This window comes from Mastigoproctus giganteus, chromosome 6 (assembly GCF_048544385.1).
Source record: "Mastigoproctus giganteus isolate SK-2022 chromosome 6, ASM4854438v1, whole genome shotgun sequence".
NCBI classification, from domain to species: Eukaryota; Metazoa; Arthropoda; class Arachnida; order Uropygi; family Thelyphonidae; genus Mastigoproctus; species Mastigoproctus giganteus.
In genome coordinates, this window is record NC_143580.1 from 112,710,812 (window position 1) to 112,732,840 (window position 22,029).

At 38.5% G+C, this 22,029-nt stretch overlaps 1 protein-coding gene across 1 annotated transcript in view; it reads right to left on the minus strand.

Annotated features, from left to right (window-relative positions):
• The window catches only part of LOC150084516 (cyclic AMP-responsive element-binding protein 3-like protein 1), a 266,005-nt gene that overhangs the window by 33,931 nt on the left and 210,045 nt on the right, over positions 1 to 22,029 (minus strand). Inside the window, exon 3 of the mRNA XM_090376271.1 lies at positions 11,080 to 11,433. Coding sequence (XP_090232397.1) covers positions 11,080 to 11,433 — 354 coding nt within the window. The remainder of the gene's footprint in view (positions 1 to 11,079; positions 11,434 to 22,029) is intronic.

Below are 22,029 nucleotides of genomic sequence, written 5' to 3' on the forward strand. Positions count from 1 at the left end.
TCCCATCCACCCCGGGTGCCTTTTTTATGTTTATAATCAACAATTTCTCCTCCACTTTCCTCTCAGTTATTAGAAAATCATCTAGCTCACTGCCAATGTTTACTTCACTTACGACATTCCCCTTCCTGAATAACTCCTCATGTGTGAATGTAGATGCAAAATACTCGTTTAGATTGTTAGCCACCTGAGCAGGATCCTCAACTGTTGAACCATCAACATCCAGTGGACCAATCTGATTCATCCCTTTCCTTCTTGAGTTTAAATAGGCCTAATGACTCTGATGAGTATAATAAGATACTGTACAGGGAAATAGAATGGGCCAGTAAATAATAGTCTTATAATGGGGTAAAGAACTCTTTTCTGTTTTTCTCTGCATCCTTTGCCAAGGATTTCTCATAATCTGCCTTTGCCTACCTAATCTCCTTTGTGCCTTGGTTACAGACCAACTTATATCTATCATAGGCTTCCATGTCACCCATTAATTTGTATGTATCCCATGCATTTTTCTTCTCTGCCATATGTCTCAATAGTTCATCTGACAACCATTTAGGCCTGAACCTTGAACAATATTTCTTGGTTGGTATGTAAAGCCTGGTAGCTTCCAAGATTAGTTCCTTGAATGCTTCCCATTTTGAATTCGCTGTTGGTAACATCATCAGTTGGTCCCACTGTATAGAATTTAAATACTATCTCAGACCATCATAGTCGCCTTTACGAAAGCAAAAACCCTTCCCTTTACCTCTGATGGTACTTACCTCCTTGAGTAAATCCCACTTCAGCACACTATGATCACTGCCACCTAGTGGTTCCTTTATCTACAGATTCTTAATGCATGAAGAATCACTACTTATAATCAGATCAAGAGTATTACTCCCTCTAGTTGCCTCCCGAACATGCTGGTGTAGAAAACAATCATCCAATAAATCCACAAAAGCCTTGCTAGTGTGTGAGTGACCAACCCACAAATTCCAGTCAATATCTGGGAAATTAAAATCCCCCATTATAAGACTATTATTTACTGGCCCATTCTATTTCCCTGTACAGTATCTTATTATACTCATCAGAGTCATTAGGCCTATAGCACACTCCTACTCTCAATTTTGATTTACCTATGCTTATGTCACACCAAACTGACTTGACACTGCCCTGTCCATCGATGCTGATTGGCTTCACTTCCTTGGATTTTATGTGTTTCTTAACTAATAGCATAACCCCTCCTCCCTTCCTATCCTGTCTATCCTTTCTGTAGACGTTGTACTCCCCAAATTCCAGTTCTGCATTCCTTATATCTGTGTGACACCACGTCTCTGATATATTGGAACTGTAATCAAGATATGGTACCCACTAATGTAAATGAGACTTTGTTGGATGGATGTTTGGTGGCATGGTCTACACATTCATTTCCTGGTATCTCAGTGTGACCTGGGATCCAGAAAAATATGACTATTTTGGTGGTTTTTCCTGAATATGCACAGCTTAGTTCTTATGTGCTTCTGTATGTGAGGTGGATTTTTGTAAAGTTAACAGTGCACTCTGTGAGTCCACATATATATTTTTTTGGATGGATAGATGAAGCATATCTTCTTGGATAGGTCTGATGGCATATAATTCAGATGTATAGTTGCTGCATTTAGTGGAAAGTGATAGAGAGACAGCGCTATAAGGGAAGACAGCTGTGGCACCTACTCCACTTTTGGACACTGATCTATCGGTATAAAAGTTTTGCAAAATGTAGATAATTTTGTGCATGGACAATATGGAGTTGTTGTTGTGGACTGACATCTTCAAGGGAATGTTTTCTCTAGCTATGGATATTAGCAATAGTAGAGGCATATGATGCAAGAAAGCAAGCTTATGCAGCATCAGCCAAAAAAAAAAAAAACACTCCCATTACCCTTCCATTCGTTCCAAATGCCTGTCCAGCTCAGCCTTAAATTTATTTAGGCTATCAACATCCACAACAAAAGATTGAAGCCTGTTCCACCAATTAACCACCCGCTGGCTAAAGGCAAATTTCTGCACATCTATTCTACAACTGTCTTTCCTCAATTTGAATTTATGCCCCCTCAGGTTCTTAATCTGAGCAAAAGGAAGAATCCCATCAGCATTCAGCTTGCTCAACCGATTCAAGCCCTTATACGCCTCAATCAGATCATCTCGCATGTGCCTACTCTCCATGTGCTGCAATTTGCAGAACTTAAACCTTACCACACACTAGTATGACTTTTGTGGATTTATTGGATGATTGTTTTCTGCAGCAGCATGTTCAAGAGACAACCAGAGAGGGTAATACTCTTGATCTCGTTATCAGCAGTGATCATTCGTGTATTAAGAATTTGCAGATAAAGGAACCACTAGGTGGCAGTGATCACAGTGTACCAATGTGGGGGATTTACTTAAAGATATAATTACCATCAGGGGTAAAGGAAAGGGTTTTTGCTTCCATAAAGGTGAGTACAGTGGTCTCAGACAGTTTTTAAATTCTGTACAGTGGGATAAACTGACAATGCAAATTCTAAGTGGGAACCATTCAAGGAATTAATCGTGGAAGCTACTAAAAGTTTCATACCTATTAAGAAATATTGTTCAAGGTTTAGGCCTAAATGGTTATCAAATGAACTAATGAGACTCGATACAGAGAAGAAAAATGCATGGGATGCATATAAATTATCAAGTGACTCAGAAGCTTATGGCAGATATAAGCTAGTCTGTAATCAGGTCACAAAGGAGGTTAGGCAGGCAAAGACAGATTATGAGAAATCTTTGGCAAAAGATGCTAAGAAAAACAGCAAGGATTTCTTTACTTATATAAACACTAAAAGGAAGAGAATGAATCTGATTGGTCCACTTTATATCGACTGTTGATGACCCTGCTCAGATAGCAAACAAACTGAATGAGTATTTTGCATCTACATTCATGAGGAGTTATTAAGGTTTGAAAATGGCAGAAGGTTATTAAGTTGTAGCAGGGTGCTTAATGATTTTGTAATAACTGAGAGCAAAGTGGAGGGGAAATTGTTGAGTTAAACATAAGAAAGGCACCTGGGGTGGATGGGATCTATCCAGTTATATTAAAGGAGGCAGCAAAGCAACTAAGCAAACCCTTAGTCATAATTATGAGAGCATCCTTGGACTTGGGGGAGGTCCCCACGGACTGGAGATGTGAAAATGTATCCCCCAATTCACAAAGGGGAATCGAAGGGTGACATGAGTAATTACAGACCAGTTAGTTTAACTTCTGTTTCGGGTAAAATAATGGAGTCATTGGTTAAAGATGCACTGCAGGATCATCTAGACAAGACTGCAGCAATAATTCAGACACAGCATGGGTTTGTTAAGAGAAAATCTTGTCTGACAAATTTTATAGGATATTATGATGTGATTACAAAGGAACTGGATGCAAAAAATCATTTTGATATCATATATTTGGATTTCCGGAAAGCTTTTGACACTGTTGCATATGGAAGACTATTGTACAAATTGGAGCAGAATGGTATTAAGGGTAAGTTGCTACAATGGATAAAAGGATGGTTGAGTGGGAGAAGACAGAGGGTGGTAATTAATGGGTGCTGCTCTTCATAGACTAATGTTTTTAGTCCACGAAGTTCGGTGTTGGGTCCTCTGTTGTTTTGTATATTTATCAATGATATTGATGAAGGTATATCAGACTTAGTGTCGAAGTTTGCAGATGATACAAAGGTTGGCAGGGTTGTTAATGACAGTAATGGCAATGTGCTACTGCAACAGGATCTAGATAATTTGGGCAGATGGGCTAAGAAGTGGCAACTGAAGTTTAACCTTGACAAATGCAAAGTACTGCATATGGGTAGAAGTAACACCAGAGAAACGTACCAACTGTGTGGTACTACACTTAAGGTGGTAGAAAATGTAAAAGGCCTGGGAGTAATTGTGCAGTCAGATATCACTTTCACTTTCACCTCTGCCAGTGGCTACTGTTAATCTATTAGTCCTTGTATCCCCCAAGCTAGCAGTTTTCTGACCCACCTAACACTGCCTCGATAGCATCAGCAAATATTCTTGCACCCTTTCTATTTAAGTGTATCCCATTCCTGTAGAAGCAATCTCTCTGGTTAACAAGTACTGACCAGGCTGAAAAAAATTCTACCCCTTGAGCCTTGCACAATCTTTCCAGGGCCAAATTGATCGACAAGGCTCTCATCATATACTCCCTCCTATTGCGTCTGGGCAGAATTGCAGACACTTTCAAATTCAACCCTAATTCACGGCTTTTTTTCAACAGTGACCTGTACTATTACTACTACTACTTTCTTTTTAACGGCACCCCTTTGTTCCCCTCACCAATCTTTTTGCCCTTCTTTGTACTCATTCTAGCAACTTTATATCCTTCCTAAAATGAGGCCCCTCTACACAGTACTCTAGTTGTGGCCTGACCACTGCCCTGAACAACGTGATAATCACCTCCCTGTCCCTGCAAGCAAAATTCCTATATATCACTGAAAAGACTCCATGACCTGCCCTGGCAGCCTGTCTGCACAGCGCAGCGAACTTCATATTTGACTGCACAATTACTACCGGGTCTTTTTCACTTTCCACTTCCCTGAGTATAGTACCACACAGCTGGTACGTTTCTCTTAGGTTATTGCTACCCATATACAGTATTTGCATTTCTCAATGTTAAACTTCAGTTGCCACTTCTCAACCCATTGGCCCAACTTATCTAGATCCAGTTGGAGCAGCATACTGTCTTTACTGTCGTTAACAGCTCTGCCAACCTTTGTACCATCTGCAAACTTGGACATTAATCCTGATATACTTTCATCAATATCATTGTTTAATACACAAAACAACAATGGGCCCATCACCAAACTCTGGGAAACTCCACTAATAACATTTGTCCACAAAGAGCAGTGTCCATTGATTACCACTCTCTGTCATCTCCCACTCAACCGTCCCTTTATCCATTGTAGCAACTTGCCATTAATACCATACTTCTCCAATTTGTACAACAGTCTTCCATGCGCAACGGTATTAAAAGCTTTCTTGAAATCCAAGTATATGATATCAAAATTATTTTTGACATTCAGTTCCTTTGTAACCACATCATAGTATCCAATCAAATTGGTCACACAAGACTTCCATTTAACAAACCCATGCTATGTCTTAACTATTACTGCAGTCTTGGCTAGATGATCCTGCAATGCTTCTTTAACCAGTGATTCCATTATTTTCCCCAGAACACAAGTTAAACTGACAGGTCTATAGTTACTTGTGTCACCTTTTGAACCCCCTTTGTGATGGTGATACGTTTGCACACTTCCAGTCCATGGGGCACCTCCCCTGAGTCCAAGGAAGCTCTCATAATTATGGCTAAGGGTTTGCTTACTTCATTTGCTACCTCCTTTAATATAACTAGATAGATCCCATCCACCCAAGGTGCCTTCCTTATGTTTAACTTCAACAATTTCTCCCCCACTTTGCTTTGAGTTATTACAAAATCACTTAGCTGCCTGTTAGAGTTTCATAAACTTCTGGCATTCCCCTCATTTGAATAACTACTCATGTGTGAAAGTAAATGCAAAATACTCATTCAGTTTATCAGCTACCTGAGCATAATCATCAATAGTCAACCTATGATGATCATGCTGTGCTGCCACTTTATTAGGTACACCTAGCTAATAGCATGTTGATCCTCCTTTAGCCTTCAAAACTGCCTGAATTTGTCTAGGCATGGACTGAACAAGATGCTGAAAACGTGCAGGAATGGAGTACCATGCAGAAATGAGCGTATCATGAGTTCCTTGAGATTCGACGGAGGTGTAGGCCTGCAGTGAACATCCTTTTCCAGCTCATCCCAAAGATGTTCAATAGGATTGAGATCGAAGGACTGAGTGGGCCACTGCAGCAAAGTAAACTCATTGTCATGTTCCTGGAACCATTCCATAGTGATTCGTGCTTTTTGCATCGGCGCATTATCCTGCTGGAAATAACCATCTGACTGAGGATAAGCTGTCAACATGAATGGATGCACTTGGTCAGCAACGATGTTTAGGTACGATGTGGCATTCAGACGTGATTCATCAACATGATGCACCAGAAACTTTGACTCATCAAACCAAGCAATTGTTTTCCAATCCTTGATAGTCCAGTGCTGGTGTTGCTTTGCCCACGGGAGGCGTGCTCTCTTGTTCTTCATTGATAACAAAGGTACACAATGTGGCCATCAGCTGTTGCAGACCATTCGTGACAAAGTGCGATTAGTGGTTCGTTGAGATATTTTGTTCTGCACACCAAGGTTATACAGTGAAACTTCCCTTTAACGGACAGCCATGGGGAACGAAAATGTGTCCGTTAGAGAGAAGTGTCCGCTAACAAGAAGTCTGAGGGAGAAAAAAAAAAAAGAAAGAAAGAAAAATCGTTAAACGTTTAATGTAAAATTAAATTAAATTATATAAAGATTTTGCACACTATTTTTGTAAATAATATGTATACAATTGTGCTATGCATATTATGACTTTATCTTAAGAAAAATACATACAGTAATCACTTATTTTCTTCTGCACCTTCTTCCGGCTGATAATTTTGTTTTCAACATTTGTTTGGAGTGAAGAAACCATCGAAAGTCCTTCAGTATCTTCTTCAGCAGCGAAAAACATTTTGAAACGATTTATTTGTATGAGCGCTTCTTCAATTTTCATCGGTGGTTTGTCGTTAATATGTTCTTCGACAGAATGACCTCCTTCCATTTCTTCATCCTCATGAGGAACTTCTTGAAAAATATCGATGATAATGTCGTTGATATCTAGAGCACCATCTTCTGTAGTGAGGTTTGAGTCTATATCTTTGTAGCCAGGGTCACTTGTAGCGGAAGTATCGTACATTATCAATAGATGTTGAAGTTCTTGTTCTTCTTGGTGCTCCACATTGCTGTTCACAACTTCATCTTTTGCGTTTGAGAAGCCAGACTTTACAAAACAGTTCATGACAGTTTGTTTTCTAATTGCGTTTACTGAAGAGTAAATCCATTGAATCGCATCTAGGATGCTGATTTTCTTTGCAAGGTCACTCGCACAGTTACATCGTTCATGTTTGCAATGAGATGTCTTAAAACACGTTTTCTGTAGTGAAGTTTAAAATTTTTTATTATCCCTTGATCCAAGGGCTGACACTCTGCAGATGTGTTTGGTGGCAGAAAAACGATTTGAATGTTGGACAATTCAATGTGCGGTGAGATGCAGCATTATCCATGAAAAGAATAATTTTTCTGTTTTGACGAATCATGTTTTGGTTAAAGTGACTTATCCATTCGCTCATGATATCTCGTGTCATCCACGCTTTTTTATTAGACTTCCAGTCAACATCCAAAAGATTCAACTTTATGCCCTTGAAACAACGAGGATTTTGTGGGTTTCCTATAACAAGAGGTTGTTCAAAGTCTCCCAGCATATTTGTACACAATAGTACAGTCAAGCGTTCCTTAGAAATTTTTCCGCCCTGGCACTTTTCGTTTTTTAGACTCGTGTTTTCAGGAAGAGCTTTAAAAAAACAATCCTGTTTCGTCACAGTTGTAAATATCCTTAGCTTCAAAATCACGACATAAATCTTCCAATTTGATGGTCCACTCTGTTACAACTCCAGTATCAACAGATCCACCTTCACCACTTACGGTTTTCCAAGAAATTTTATGCCGAGTTTTGAACTTGTCTAGCCATCCCACAGAAGCTTTGAACTCATTTACTCCCATAGATTTCGCAACCTCCAAAGCCTTTTCCCTAATAATAGGCCCATTAATGGGAATTTTTTTAGCACATGCGCGACAAATTTGAAGTACAACAGTTTTCGGGAATGATTTCGAACCTGATCATTTACGTGTTGCCAAAATTGTTTGAGCAGTTCATTTTTTTTCTTTAGGATGTCGCTTACCTGCGTCTTCCCGATTTTGAATTTTACAGCGAGATTGCGAACACTAGTTTTTTGCCGATCATACACATTAATGAGTTCGACTATCTTTTAAAGTTAAATGTTTACGAGAAGACATTGTGCACTTCACACGACACTGAACAAAACTGAAAACTGAAACTGAAAAGACGAAAGGCCGACCATATTCCTCCCCCTCCCTGCACACACCGAATTCATCAGAAGTTTTACACGTGCCTTAAAATTCTTGAAAAAGGGTTTAGAACCGCGACGTAAACCTTGATAAAATTCAGAGAATCGGAAATAGAAAATAAACACACGATTGAGGCAATACGTGGAAGAAACGTTCCTAGAAAAAGGGCCGTGAGCTCGCCCGCTGTCCGTTATGGGGAGATCAAATTAAGTACTAATCTAAACGAAACAGTGCAGATTGCCTGTCCGCGTCCGTTACAGAGAATGTCCGCTAGACAGAAGCTGCAAACACGTTAAAACCAATGGAGGTGAGTTGGGGAATTTGAAAATGTCCGTTAACGAGAGGTGTCCGTTAGGAGAAGTTTCACTGTATTCTGACGTGATGTGCGACATTGTGGCCGGTCTGTTTGCTTGCACAATTCTAGCCATCCTCTTCTGACCTCTCTCATCATCAAGCAATTTTCTTCCACAGGAGTGCCGTTGAGAGGATGTTTTCTGTTCATGCTGTCAGGATGTAGGTGCATTATATAGTCTCTTATCTAAGTCCAGGTCTTCTATAAATGCCATGCGCACATTCATTGTTGGATTGGCCTGGGTTATTTGATGCATTTGTTTATATAACTCAGCAAATGGGTTAACTTGTAGCAGCATCATGTTCAATTGTTGCATTACTTCAGCCGTACACCCTTGCTTTGATTGTTTTTCAAGTTGTTTTGTTGTTGCTTCAGCAGAATTGAAAATATAAAGTTGTCCATATCCTGGCTTATTTGCCTCATTTGGATATAGCAGTGAGACCAAATGGTAAATCTGGCCATGTATTCCAAAACAGTATGGACTATTTCCAGGCAGTGATTTAATCTCTGCACCCATTGATGCGAACACCATTGCTGAGTTGTACTCTTGTATATGTTCTCTGTAGTTATTTGCTTCATGTGTATCCCCTGTAAACAGCTCTCGTAATAGAGCAGTTGTCTCAGACAGTGGGCTATCATGACAACATTTAGTGTATTTATTCGATGTGTTTAACTCATGTACCCAATAGCTTGCATTGTAATACTCACAATGGTAACACATTTCCTATGTCATGCTCTTCCACATGAATTACAGCTTGTTGATTATTCACATCCAGTACTTCTATTTGATTAGTCCTACAGCATTTAACCCATCTTCTCATTTCCAATCTTGCTTCTCTTTCTTCAATGTTTTCTGTCCATCTTCATAGTTGTAGAGTCTCATTTCGGTCTCTTGGTCTATTAGATCTCTCCTCTAATGTTTCATTAGCATTTCTCCTACATTTTCTCAAAGTTCTTACACACTGTTCAGCTAATTTTACACTTTTTAAAGCCGCCTCCGTAGCCAGGTGGGAAGGAGCAGCAGTGCGTAGCACACTCTTCTTGATTAGACCGGGGTTCGAGCCCGTGACCACCAAATACGGAGGATGCGGAAAGGTCAGGGAATGACCACCGCATATTCCCGGAGCAATATGGCCTTAGTTGCTAATGCTCCTAAAAACCAAATAACAAACAAACAAACACTTTTTAAAACTTAGAACGATTTATTAAAATTGAAGATATATAAAATAAACAGTTAAAATAAAAATATATAGATAGCTTTCAGGCATAGGTTGCCTTTCTTCAGTCAAAAAACATTAGTATAAAAATTAATAAAGAATGCCCAGTATGGTGGTCATGCGAGGTGTACCACGTGAATGGGTGCTGGCAACAATTAGCAGTTGAAAAATTTGGGCAGCATACCTAAATGTTTTATATAAATAGATGGCATCTTCCAGTGCTGCTCTTATTTCACAATAGAGATTGTCATTGGTCATGTGTGTGCTAGTTGGCACAGCGTTCAGTTTTCAGCACACTTTTACCCATATGCCAGTGAATTTTCGCAGGTGAAATGCCTTCTTTAAGAAACTGAATAACACTGCATTTCCCCAGTTTGGATGCACCTGCTGCTACACAGCTTCACATGCATACAAGACAGCTAATGTACTCCATTGTTCAGCAGAAGCATTAGTAAAAGGTAAAGTGCAGCCATTATCAACCCACTGCAGGATGGAAGCCGCCTCAACAATTCATGCTGAGGGAAATGGACCATAATCTGCTACACTGGTCCAGTGCAGGTTGGCAGATCGACCGCATTCAGCAATCAGAGGCTTGAACCCCGGTCTACTCAAAGAGCATGTGCTACTGCACTCCTGCTCTTGACCACTCGGCTACAGAAGTACTGATCCCTAAATCTACACCTGTGGCAATACATAATTGAAATGCAGACAATCCAAAGTTTGTCTGTATTTGATTCACCTTCATACTTATCCAAAGTACTTAAAGCTGATCCAAAAGGATTTGCAAAAATTCTTGTACATTTCCTCTGAAATACACCCCTTAAGTTTTGAAGATATTTCTTTCCTTTACTAGATTACAACAGACAATTGTAATCTATACAAATTGTCTATTGTAATTACAATAGACAATTCATATTCCATATGATGAGAAACAGTCTACCATATAATCCATACATAGTCTCTCCAGCCTTAGATAGACAAAATATGTTAAATTTCTCAATTGTCACAAATAATCAAAACTGAGAGAACTTTCAGCTGAAGCTCATGACATTTCCTTAGCTTTGCATCATATTATATAACAATGTTTTCAATATGACTAACTTCAATATCATTCATTTCACTACAGATAACATACCTCTTAGATATCTCACATACACAGGAACCATCTGTGATATCTTAGATATCTGTGATATCTCACATACACAGGAACCATCAAAATCAAGTGTCTGCCTGCCTTGTCTGAAAAGTTAATCATTCTTCATAATCTGTTTGTGATATAGAAATTGGGCACAAAGTAGGAAAATCAAAGGAAGTTGCATGAAAATTGAGTTTGCTTTTGCAACTAAATTTGAAACACAGAAGGCAGCACCATAAATGTGAAAGGATAGTGAAACTACCTTTATACTATTGATAATACTTACGTGGTAACTGTGGTTCTAATTTGAAGTTGACTTTGGGGAACACCAGCTGGTCTTGTGTCTTCTGTGATGGTGATGATAACGGCGATGATGACGATGAGCATGTAGGACGAGTAGCTAAGACAATGGTTGGTTGCTTAAGAAGGCTATGCGGATGCAGTGATGATGTAGATGCTAATGAGAGTGATGATGCATTCAGAAGTGATGGAGATTTTTCAGGTGAAAGTGATGGCTTGGGTGATGATGGCTGTAATGGTGGTGGCGATGGTGGTTCTTGTTTAATCAGTACATCTGTAAAATCGGACTGTCCTGGTGCTGTTGTTATTGAAACTGTTGGGAAGCATTCCGTTTCCATTTCTAAAACATTAAAAAAATGTATTTTAAGTAATAATAACAAATAATTAATAAACAAACCATTTCTAATGACCACAAATTCACATTAGCATTAGTAGAGGCATACAATGCAAGAAAGCAAGCTTATGCAGCATCAGCTAAAAAAAAAAACCCCCTCCCATTTCGCCCTCCATTTGTTCCAAATGCCTGTCCAGCTCAGCCTTAAATTTATTTAGGCTATTAACTTCCACAACAAAATATAGAAATCTGTTCCACCAATCAACTACCTGAAGGCAAATTTCTGCACTTCTATTCTTCAACTGTCTTTCCTCAATTTGAATCTGTGCCCCCTCAGGTTCTTAATCTGAGCAAGAGGAAGAATCCCATCAGCATTCAGCTTGCTCAACCCATTCAAGGCCTTATACACCTCAATCAGATCACCTCGCCAGTGCCTACTTTCCAGCCATTTACAAAACTTAAGCCTTTCTTTGTAAGAGCTTTGTTCCTCTCACCAACTTTGTACTCATTCTAGCAACTCTACATTCTTCCTAAAATGAGGCCGCCAGACCTGAACACAGTACTCTAGGTGTGACCTGACCACTGCCTTGTATAACAGGATAGTCACATTCCTGTCGGAAAAATTCCTATATATCATTGACAAGACTCCATGACCTGCTCTGGCAGCCCATCTGCACTGCTCAGCAAACTTCATATTTGACTGCACAATTACCCTCAGGTCTTTTTCACTTTCCACTTCCCTGAGTGTAGTACCACACAGTTGGTAGGTTTCTCTTCAGTTACTGCTACCCATATGCAGTACTTTGCATATGGTTACAATAATTGTAACTATGGTTGCATATAGTTACAATAATAAAATCATATTGCTATCAAATACAGATTTCATGTTCGCTATCCTCCAATATGCATTGTACACCTCACAGATGAAAGTATTAGTATTAAAATGATGTAATGATGCAAGGAAGCAATCTGATTCTTTATCTACTTAGCATCTCATATTACTGAGATTTGTCAAATATTGCTTATCCAATTCCTCAACGAATTCTATAAATGCACATTTATTGCATTATTAGTAGGAACTGCACAGTATTATTACTATTCTAATTGTATTACACATGTGTAGTAGTATTCAGGTATAGTGTATAGTATTATTGGTAACACAGCACCGGGGGTTCCCCCAACCGGAGGTTCTGCCTCATTCAAGTACATGTATAGTGCTATAAGACTAACTTAACTATTTTAATTGAAATTATGACACAGACTATAACAACAAAGCATATGTCGCGGAGCAGGCCATACCCAATAAGGCCTTATGCACTGTGCGTGTATATATGTGGAAAATTTAAGTGCTTGAAAAAAAAAAAAAGGATATTGCACTTGAACACAATGCCTAGCTGCCAACTTTTGACTTAAAAAGCTGGATATCAAGAAATTGTAATTTTTTTTATGAACAACTCCAAACACAAAAGATATTAGAATCTATAGTACTTATGCAGCCTAAACCACTGAGCAATTGAATGAAAATGATGGAAAAGTTAGAACGTAACTTGACATATTTTTATTCTAAAGAGAAATAAAGTTAAATGAACAAATTAATAGTGCATTTTTCATTTTCAGCTTTTCTGAGAAGTAATGTAATCTTTTTAAATACAACCATATTTTTTAAAACTGTACGAAGAAATTATAAAGTTTGAAAATAAACATCCTCAGTGAGATTAGCATTAGCATTAGTAGAGGCATATGATGCAAGAAAGCAAGCTTATTCAGCTTCAGCCAAAAAAAAAAAAAAAACACACCACTCCCATTTCACCCCTCCGTTCGTTCGAAATACCTGTCCAGTTGAGCTTTAAATTTGTTTAGGCTATCAACTTCAACAACAAGTGATGGAAGTCGGTTCCGCCAACCAACCAACCACCCGCTGGCCAAAGGCAAATTTCCACACATCTATCCGACATGCGTCCTTCCTCAATTTGAATTTATGCCCTCTGAGGTGATTATTCTGAGCAAGATGAAGAATCCCATTGGCATTGAGCATGCCCAAACCATTCAAAGCCTTATACACCTCTATCAGATCACCTCGCCGGTGCCTAGTCTCCAGACACTGTAATTTGCAAAACTTAAGCCTTTCTTCTTAAGAGCAACCCTTTGTTCCATTCACTAATCTTGTTGCCCTTCTCTGTACCCGTTCCAGCAGCTCTACATCCTTCTTGAAATGAGGCCTCCAGACCTGTATACAGTACTCAAGATGTGGCCTAACCATTGCCTTATACAAGGGAATAATCACCTCCTTATCCCTGCTAGAAAAATTCCTGTATATCATTGACAAGGCACCATGAGCTACTCTTGCAGCTCGTCTGCACTGCTCAGAGAACTTCATATCTGCCTGCACAATTACCCCCAGGTCCTTTTCATTCTCCACCACTGTCAGTGTAGTACGACGGAGTTGATACGTTGCTCTGGGGTTACTGTTTCCCATATGTAGTACTTTACATTTGTCAATGTTAAACTTCATTTGCCACCTCTCAGCCCATCTGTTCAACCTTTCCAGATCCTGTTGCAGCAGCATAGCGTCATTAGTGTCCTTAACAACCCTGCCAACCTTTGTATCATCTGCAAACTTGGACATTAAACTTGATATCCCATCATCAATATCATTCATAAACACCGAAAACAACAACGGACCCAACACTGAACCCTGAGGAACTCCACTAATAACATTAGTCCACGTTGAGCAGTGTCCATTGATTACCACTCTCTGTCTTCTGCCACTCAACCATCCCCTTATCCATAGCAGCAATTTGCCTCCAATTCCACACTGCTCCCATTTGTGCAGCAGTCTTCCATGTGCAACAGTATCAAAAGCCTTTCTAAGATCCAAATATATAATATCAAAGTTATTCCCTGCATCCAATTCTTTTGTGACTACATCATAGTATCCAATCAAATTGGTCAGGCAAGACCTGCCCTTAACAAAACCATGCTGCATCTGAGCTATAACTGAATTCTTGTCTAGATGATCCTGCAGTGCTTCTTTAACCAGTGCCTCCATTAATTTACCTGGAACAGAAGTTAAACTAACAGGTCTATAATTACTTGTGTCAGCCTTTGATCCTCCTTTGTGAATTGGGGTTACATTTGCACATCTCCAGTCTATGGGTACCTCCCCTGAGTCCAAAGAAGCTCTCATAATTATGGCTAGGGGTTTGCTTACTTCCTTTGCTGCCTCCTTTAATATAACTGGATAGATCCCATCCACCCCAGGTGCCTTTTTTATGTTTATCCTCAACAATCTCTCCTCCACTTTCCTCTCAGTTATTACAAAATCATCCAGCTCACTGCCAATGTTTACTTTACCTACATCATTCTCCTTCCTGAATAACTCCTCATGCGTGAATGTAGATGCAAAATACTCGTTTAGATTGTTAGCCACCTGAGCAGGATCCTCAATTGTTGAACTATCAATATCCAGTGGACCAATCTGATTCATCCCTTTCCTTCTCGAGTTTAAATATGTAAAGAACTCTTTTCTGTTTTTCTTTGCATCCTTTGCCAAGGATTTTTCGTAGTCTGCTTTTGCCTGCCTAATCTCCTTTGTGACTTGGTTACAGACCAACTTATATCTATCATAGGCTTCCATGTCACCCATTAATTTGTATGTATCACATGCATTTTTCTTCTCTGCCACACGTCTCATTAGTTCATCTGACAACCATTTAGGCCTAAACCTTGAACAATATTTCTTAGTTGGTATGTAAAGCATGGTAGCCTCCAAGATTAGTTCCTTGAATGCTTCCCATTTTGAGTTGGTAACATCATCAGTTGGTCCCACTGTATAGAATTTAAATATTGTCTCAGACCATCATAGTCGCCTTTACGAAAACAAAAACCCTTCCCTTTACCTCTGATGGTACTTACCTCCTTGAGTAAATCCCACTTCAACACACTGTGATCACTGCCACCTAGTGGTTCATTTATCTGCAGGTTCTTAATGCATGAAGAATCACTACTGATAATCATATCAAGAGTATCCCTCTTGTTGCCTCACGAACATGCTGATGTAGAAAACAATCATCCAATAAATAGAGATAGAGAAATTACACAACGAAAGAATTACAGTGACAATAAGAAACTTATATTACCTTTATTTAGGCAAATTTCAGTGAAATGGGAAAGTTAAGAGTCTCTTAGTATTTCCAAAGTTCAGAAATCATGGCAAGGACTGTATGGGAAAAATGATGTTGAGCAGTTATGCAGTTTGCAGCTGGCTAAGATGTCTAAAACTATATTGTACGGTTTTTGCGAACCGTACAGCGTTTAGAAAGGAATATCATAGACACTGTAGAAATTGTGATTTTGCATGTTCACGTGCACAATTTGTCCCGCTAAACGAAATATATTCTTTTTGACATCTAGAATTTCTATGAAATCATCCAGAAATCAAACTTTTTTGTAACAAAGTTTCACTTTTGAGAAATTTGATTTCAAAATTTTCCTCGAGTGTGGTTTGCTGTTGTTCATTGACCGGGGTTCGAGCCCGTGACTACCAAATACGGAGGATGAGGAAAGGTCAGGAAATGACCATCGCATATCCCGGGAGCAATATGGCCTTAGTTGCTAATGCTCCTAAAAACCAAATAACAACAAATAACAGCTGTTGTTCATCATCATCTCTCACTAAGGTGGTATCTCTGCTGCCTTCATTTGGCTATAGACGGATGTAATAAAAATTGACTTCTTCATAAGTTGCATTTTTTGTGATTGTGAATTTTTTTTTTTTCTTGCATGTATTTTTTACTCCAATATAGTCGTGGGCTACAGATACTGAAAAAGTGAACAATGAGTTTTTCCCTTCAGATGCATTTTTTCCTGTGATTGTGTGTGCGTGCGTGTTTTTTTTTTTTTTTTTTTATGAAGTGGATAAGTAAGAATTCGGACAAGCAATGCACTAGTCAGTCAATTTTTTTTATCGTCCCTGGATCGAGTGATTGCCTTAAAGGCCAGGCTTTTTTTGTGTAACGAGAAGACCATGCTCTACTGTCCCATTCACTGAGAAAACAGAAAAATTTTGTGTTTCCCTGCTGCATTCCTAACAAGCTGGCAAAAACTTAAGTCATCACTAATTTGCCATTGGTACTCCTTGGTTAAATTAAATTAAATTTTCTGTTTATACTCCAGGATGACCAAACAGTCAGAGGAGTTCACAAGATAAACAGAATACAAGAAACAGCACCATCACGGGCTTGAACCCCGGTCACTCAAGGCACGTGCACTTATGCACCTGCACGCCTGACCACTAGGCTACGGCGGCCCCCTGACCACTAGGCTACTGTTGATGGATTCAATAACAAACTTCATATTATAGTATGACTCTTTCATATGAACTGAATGGCCTATTTGAATTTATGGCAGTATGTTGCTATTATATAATAGCATTACTTTTAATTTCAATTCAGAAGAATCTATGAAGAGTCTCCAGTCTTGAGGGTTATAATCAAAGTGAGTCCATTAAACCATTGATATCACTGCAGGCAAGGTTATTTTCCATTTTCAAAAACTGGATTAAATCCTTTTGACGGCATGGATATACAGGCGCTTTAACATTATCTTGAAGGTGATTCCACTGTTGCAGTCTATCAGAAGGAGATTCCACTGTTGCAGTTGGAGGTTGAGAAGACGAAAGAAGATATTTGTTAACATTAGACTTGAACTTCTGTAGACTGTAATTTTCAGGAAATACGTATGAAAGAAAGTTGTTCCAGAAAAGGGCAGTTGGATGATTAAGCAAGGAAGATGAAAAGTTGGTTCTGCAAGTTTGAAGTTGGACAGTAAATGGATGTTGGCTGGTGGCGGCACGTGTTGAGACAGTTTTGAAAGAGAGATAGCAGGAATTATAGGAGCCAATTCAGAAGAACAGGAAGTATCTGTAGAAAAGGCATGCAGCAGAAACAGTACATCTTTAAGACAGAGAGTGGCGAGACACTGTTAGAGATGAGTCATTCTCTATTTCACTGAAAGGATGTTTAATTTCAAACTTCAGACGATACAAAGGTTGGCAGGGTTGTCAAGGACACTACTGACACTATGCTGCTGCAACAGGATCTGGAAAGGTTGAGCAGATGGGCTGAGAGGTGGCAAATGAAGTTTAACATTGACAAATGTAAAGTACTACACATGGGAAACAGCAACCCCAGAGCAACGTATCAACTCTGTGGTACTACACTGACAGTGGTAGAGAATGAAAGGGACTTGGGGGTGGTTGTGCAGGCAGATATGAAGTTCCCTGAGCAGTGCAGATGGGCTGCAAGAGTAGCTCATGGAGTATTGTCAATGATATATAGGAATTTTTCCAGCAGGGATAAGGAGGTGATTATTCCCTTGTATAAGGCAATGGTCAGGCCACACCTAGAGTACTGTATACAGGTCTGGAGGCCTCATTTCAAGAAGGATGTAGAGCTGCTGGAACGAGTACAGAGAAGGGCAACAAGATTAGTGAATGGAACAAAGGGGTGCTCTTACGAAGAAAGGCTTAAGTTTTGCAAATTACAGTGTCTGGAGACTAGGCACCAGCGAGTGATCTGATAGAGGTGTATAAAGCCTTGAATGGTTTGAGCATACTCAATGCTGATGGGATTCTTCCTCTAGCTCAGAATAATCACCTGAGAGGGCATAAATTCAAATTGAGAAAAGACAGATGTAGGATAGACGTGCGGAAATTTGCCTTTAGCCAGCGGGTGGTTGGTTGGTGGAACAGACTTCCATCCCTTGTAGTGGAGGTTGATAGCCTAAATAAGTTTAAGGCTCAGCTGGACAGGTATTTTGAACGAACAGAGGGGTGAAGTGGGTTTTTTTTTTTTTTTTTTTGGCTGATGCTGCATAAGCTTGCTTTCTTGCATCAAATGCCTCTACTAATGCTAATGCTAACTTTATAAATTCTTCTTACAATTAAAAAAAAAAAAAGAAAGGTTGTATTTAAAAAGATGACATTGCTTCTCAGAAAAATCATGTTCCAATACATCTTTTCCATCACTGAAATTAAATGCTTCAGTCGCTCAGTGGCTTAGACTGCTAACCATAGAGTATCCTGACCTCAGTTTAAATCCCCGCAGAGAAAATAATTTTTATAAAGAAATCATATGGTACCATCTAGTGGTAGAAAAAGTAAAATATAAACAAGTGGAGCTGTCTAGTGGCAAAGAGAAAACGAGTCTAGTCAAGTGGTTGTTTTCATGCAAAGAACCATGGGATACAAAAATTTGCTCACGCAAAGGATCATGGAAGGCCAAATGTGTCTGTACAATAGTCACATGGTCAGGGACGTCAGCCGAGGGTCACCTCAAGTGGGTAGGCGAGGTAAGCGTCGCTTATGGCAGCAGTTCAGGAGGGCGCCAAATTTTATTTTGACATATACAAGTCGGACCTCTGTTTAATGAACTTCTTTATAGTGAAATTTTCTATTTGACAATATTTTTTGAATTCCCCTTGGTAATTACATTTAAAATTGTTTCCGTAGAACGAAGAAATTTCCATATAACGAACGGATTACAAGAGACTTAACTGGGAACGCATTGTTCGAACCTCTGGTCTTCAGGCAATTAATTTGGCTCTTAATTCATGTTACTAAGCAAGAATTAGAAGAAATGAAGAAAGAGAAATGGGAAAACAGCAGAAAAAATTTAAAACTACATACAACCACTGATTCTTCTCACCTGTACAGTACTAGACGATTCATGTCCATTAACAACGAGAATTGCTCATGCACATCAACAGAAATGCTCCTCTTCTTATTTTTTTTTTTTTTTTGTTTATTTGTTTTGGGAGCTGCTGTCCCAACACTCTGCTAATGTAAAGAGAACCTAATACTAACAACTCATACAATTACTGCAAAAAACATCAAATCATTAAGAAACTATTTGAAAACAAACAAAAAATTCCTCACCTCATCAGCCCTCGCATGCCGGCTGGTACATTTCATCAAACATCCACCACTGAAAACACTTGTATTCCAAAGCTATCAGATTCACACTCATATACCATTCAATTACACTCTTACATCCATCATTTTGCAAACGGAATAACAAAATAACAGAAGTAGCGGAGCAACACGATGAAGAGACTAAACAACAGCATGATAATTTCGCATTTCACACTAAAATCAGAAGCGAATTTGCATCCAATCAAACAATTAGAAACGCAAAAGGAAGTAAATTACGCATTCCCAGTAATTATCTAATCACAGAACTCGACCGAACAATCACTCCATTCTTCGACCATACCCACAATGGAGACACCACATTTGTAGTTCAGCCAGAATAAGATATATGATACTATTTTAGCAAGGCAATGTACAGCATTCAGGGGATCTTCAAAAGATTTATAAAAATGACAGCGGTAACTTTTTTCTTTGTTCAATTATTATTTGACATGGTATTTTAAATAAAATTAATCCGATAAGTAAAAAAAAAAAAAAAAAAAAAAAGATTCTGATACATATCAAACTCTTGAATGCATACAAAATATCATGGAATATTTTAAAGGAAATAGAACAGAAGAAGCAGTCAGTCCCAAAAATTCTCGATTCAGCAAATAATGTCTACTATCATTGGCATTGAAGCTTCGTTTCCAGAAGTAAGCACTGTAAGGAAAATATTGAAAAAACGGCATTTCCATTTCGTAATCGAAGTAGAGATGAGCTATTCTGGATCCGCAACAAAATTTCAAAATTACTTTTTTTCTTTCAAATTATGGACAGAACAATTTTCTTGTTAACTAAAAGGTTTACAAATATGAAAGAACATGTAGAAATATTTAAAATGTTTCAAAATATTTCTGAATTAAAAAAATGATCAGATGATGATTTATTGAATCATTACAAAGATTTATATATTAAGTGACATTGATAGTTTAGCATTATCTGAAGAACTTAGTACTTCAAATTTATATTAAACACAATATTACTCCATTTGAAGTTTTACAATATATTTTTAAAAAACGATTTTACAGATACATTTCCAAATGTAGCAGTTGCATTAAGAATTTTTCTATCTTTACCAGTTTCAGTTGCCTCATGTGAATGAAGTTTTTCAAAATTAAAATTAATCAAAAGTTATTTACGATCGACGATGTCTGCACACCGAATCTCTGTTGTTTGGTTTTTAGGAGCATTAGCAACTAAGGCCATATTGCTCCGGGTATATGCGGTGGTCATACCCTGACCTTTCCGCATCCGGTGGTCACGGGCTCGAACCCCGACCTAATCAAGAAGCGCACTGCTGCTCCTGCCCACCTGTCTACGGAGGCACTAACGAATCTCTAATTTGGCAATAATTTCAATAGAAAATGATCTTTTGGAACAAATACACCTAAATGAATTATTTAATAAATTCGCACATCTTGAAGCAAAGAAACAAATTTGTATAATTTTTTAGCATTATAATTTTCCTTTTATTTTATTAGTACGATTAACTATGATTTAGAATTTAATGATTTTGTGTTATTTTTGTACACATCTTGAAGCAAAGAAACAAATTTGTATAATTTTTTAGCATTATACTTTTCCTTTTATTTAATTAGTACAATTAACTATGATTTAGAATTTAATGATTTTGTGTTATTTTTGTTTGTTGTTTCATTATATACATGTGAGATATGTTGTAATTCTTTTATTTTTCAATAAATTAATAATAATTTTTACGCCTTTTTTATTTTTTAATCCAAATATTTTCAGGCGGCAAATTTGATTTCGCTTACTGGCGGCACATAGGGTCACAGCGGGCTCTCCGATCAGCCACACATGTTTAAATATGTCTGGTTATTATGACTGGTACATTTTTTTTTCCCCTTTTATGTGAGTTGTTGGCACATCGGCTTCTGTGGCCATAATGCACCTCCCAAAGTTTTTGCATTTACTCTGATCCAAGCCTGAGGTGGGATTCGAACCCGCGACCTTTGGGTTGCCAGGCAGGCAGGCAGGCACTTTACCCACCCGGCTAGCCCGGTCGGCCTGGTACATCTACTGACAGAAATACCTGCAAAGTCTGAAACTCTGAGTAGGTCTTTCGAGTGTCCATAGTGTCTATATGTAAATTTTCAGAGCGGAGTGCTTTTACCACTTCAGGCAGAGGCGGATTTAACGGCAGGCGCACCGGGTTCACGCCCTGGGCCCCGACTTCTGAAGGGTCCACACAAAACCCCAACTTTATACCCAAAACCCCAACAAATTAGTTGAACTAATATGTTCAACTATTAGTTCAAAACTTTGATTATTATTATGCTATTATTAATTATATTATACATATATTATATTCAAATTTTATTGGAAATAAAACATTAATAGTACACAATATTTTTTATTTATTTAAAAAAATGGTTAACATGTATTTTTATTTTCCCTGTCTCTCTCTTTTTTTTTAAGGGGCTCAGTATTTTCTTCTGCGCCCAGGGCCTCAACCGACCTTAATCCGCTATTGACTTTAGGGGATACAGCAATATTCTCGAGACATTTCTCCATAAGAAATGGAGACAGTGTACATATAGCGATTGCCTTGTTTGAGAATAACATGAAAACAGAGCTACAGGGTTCATACTGAGAATTTTATTACTAGG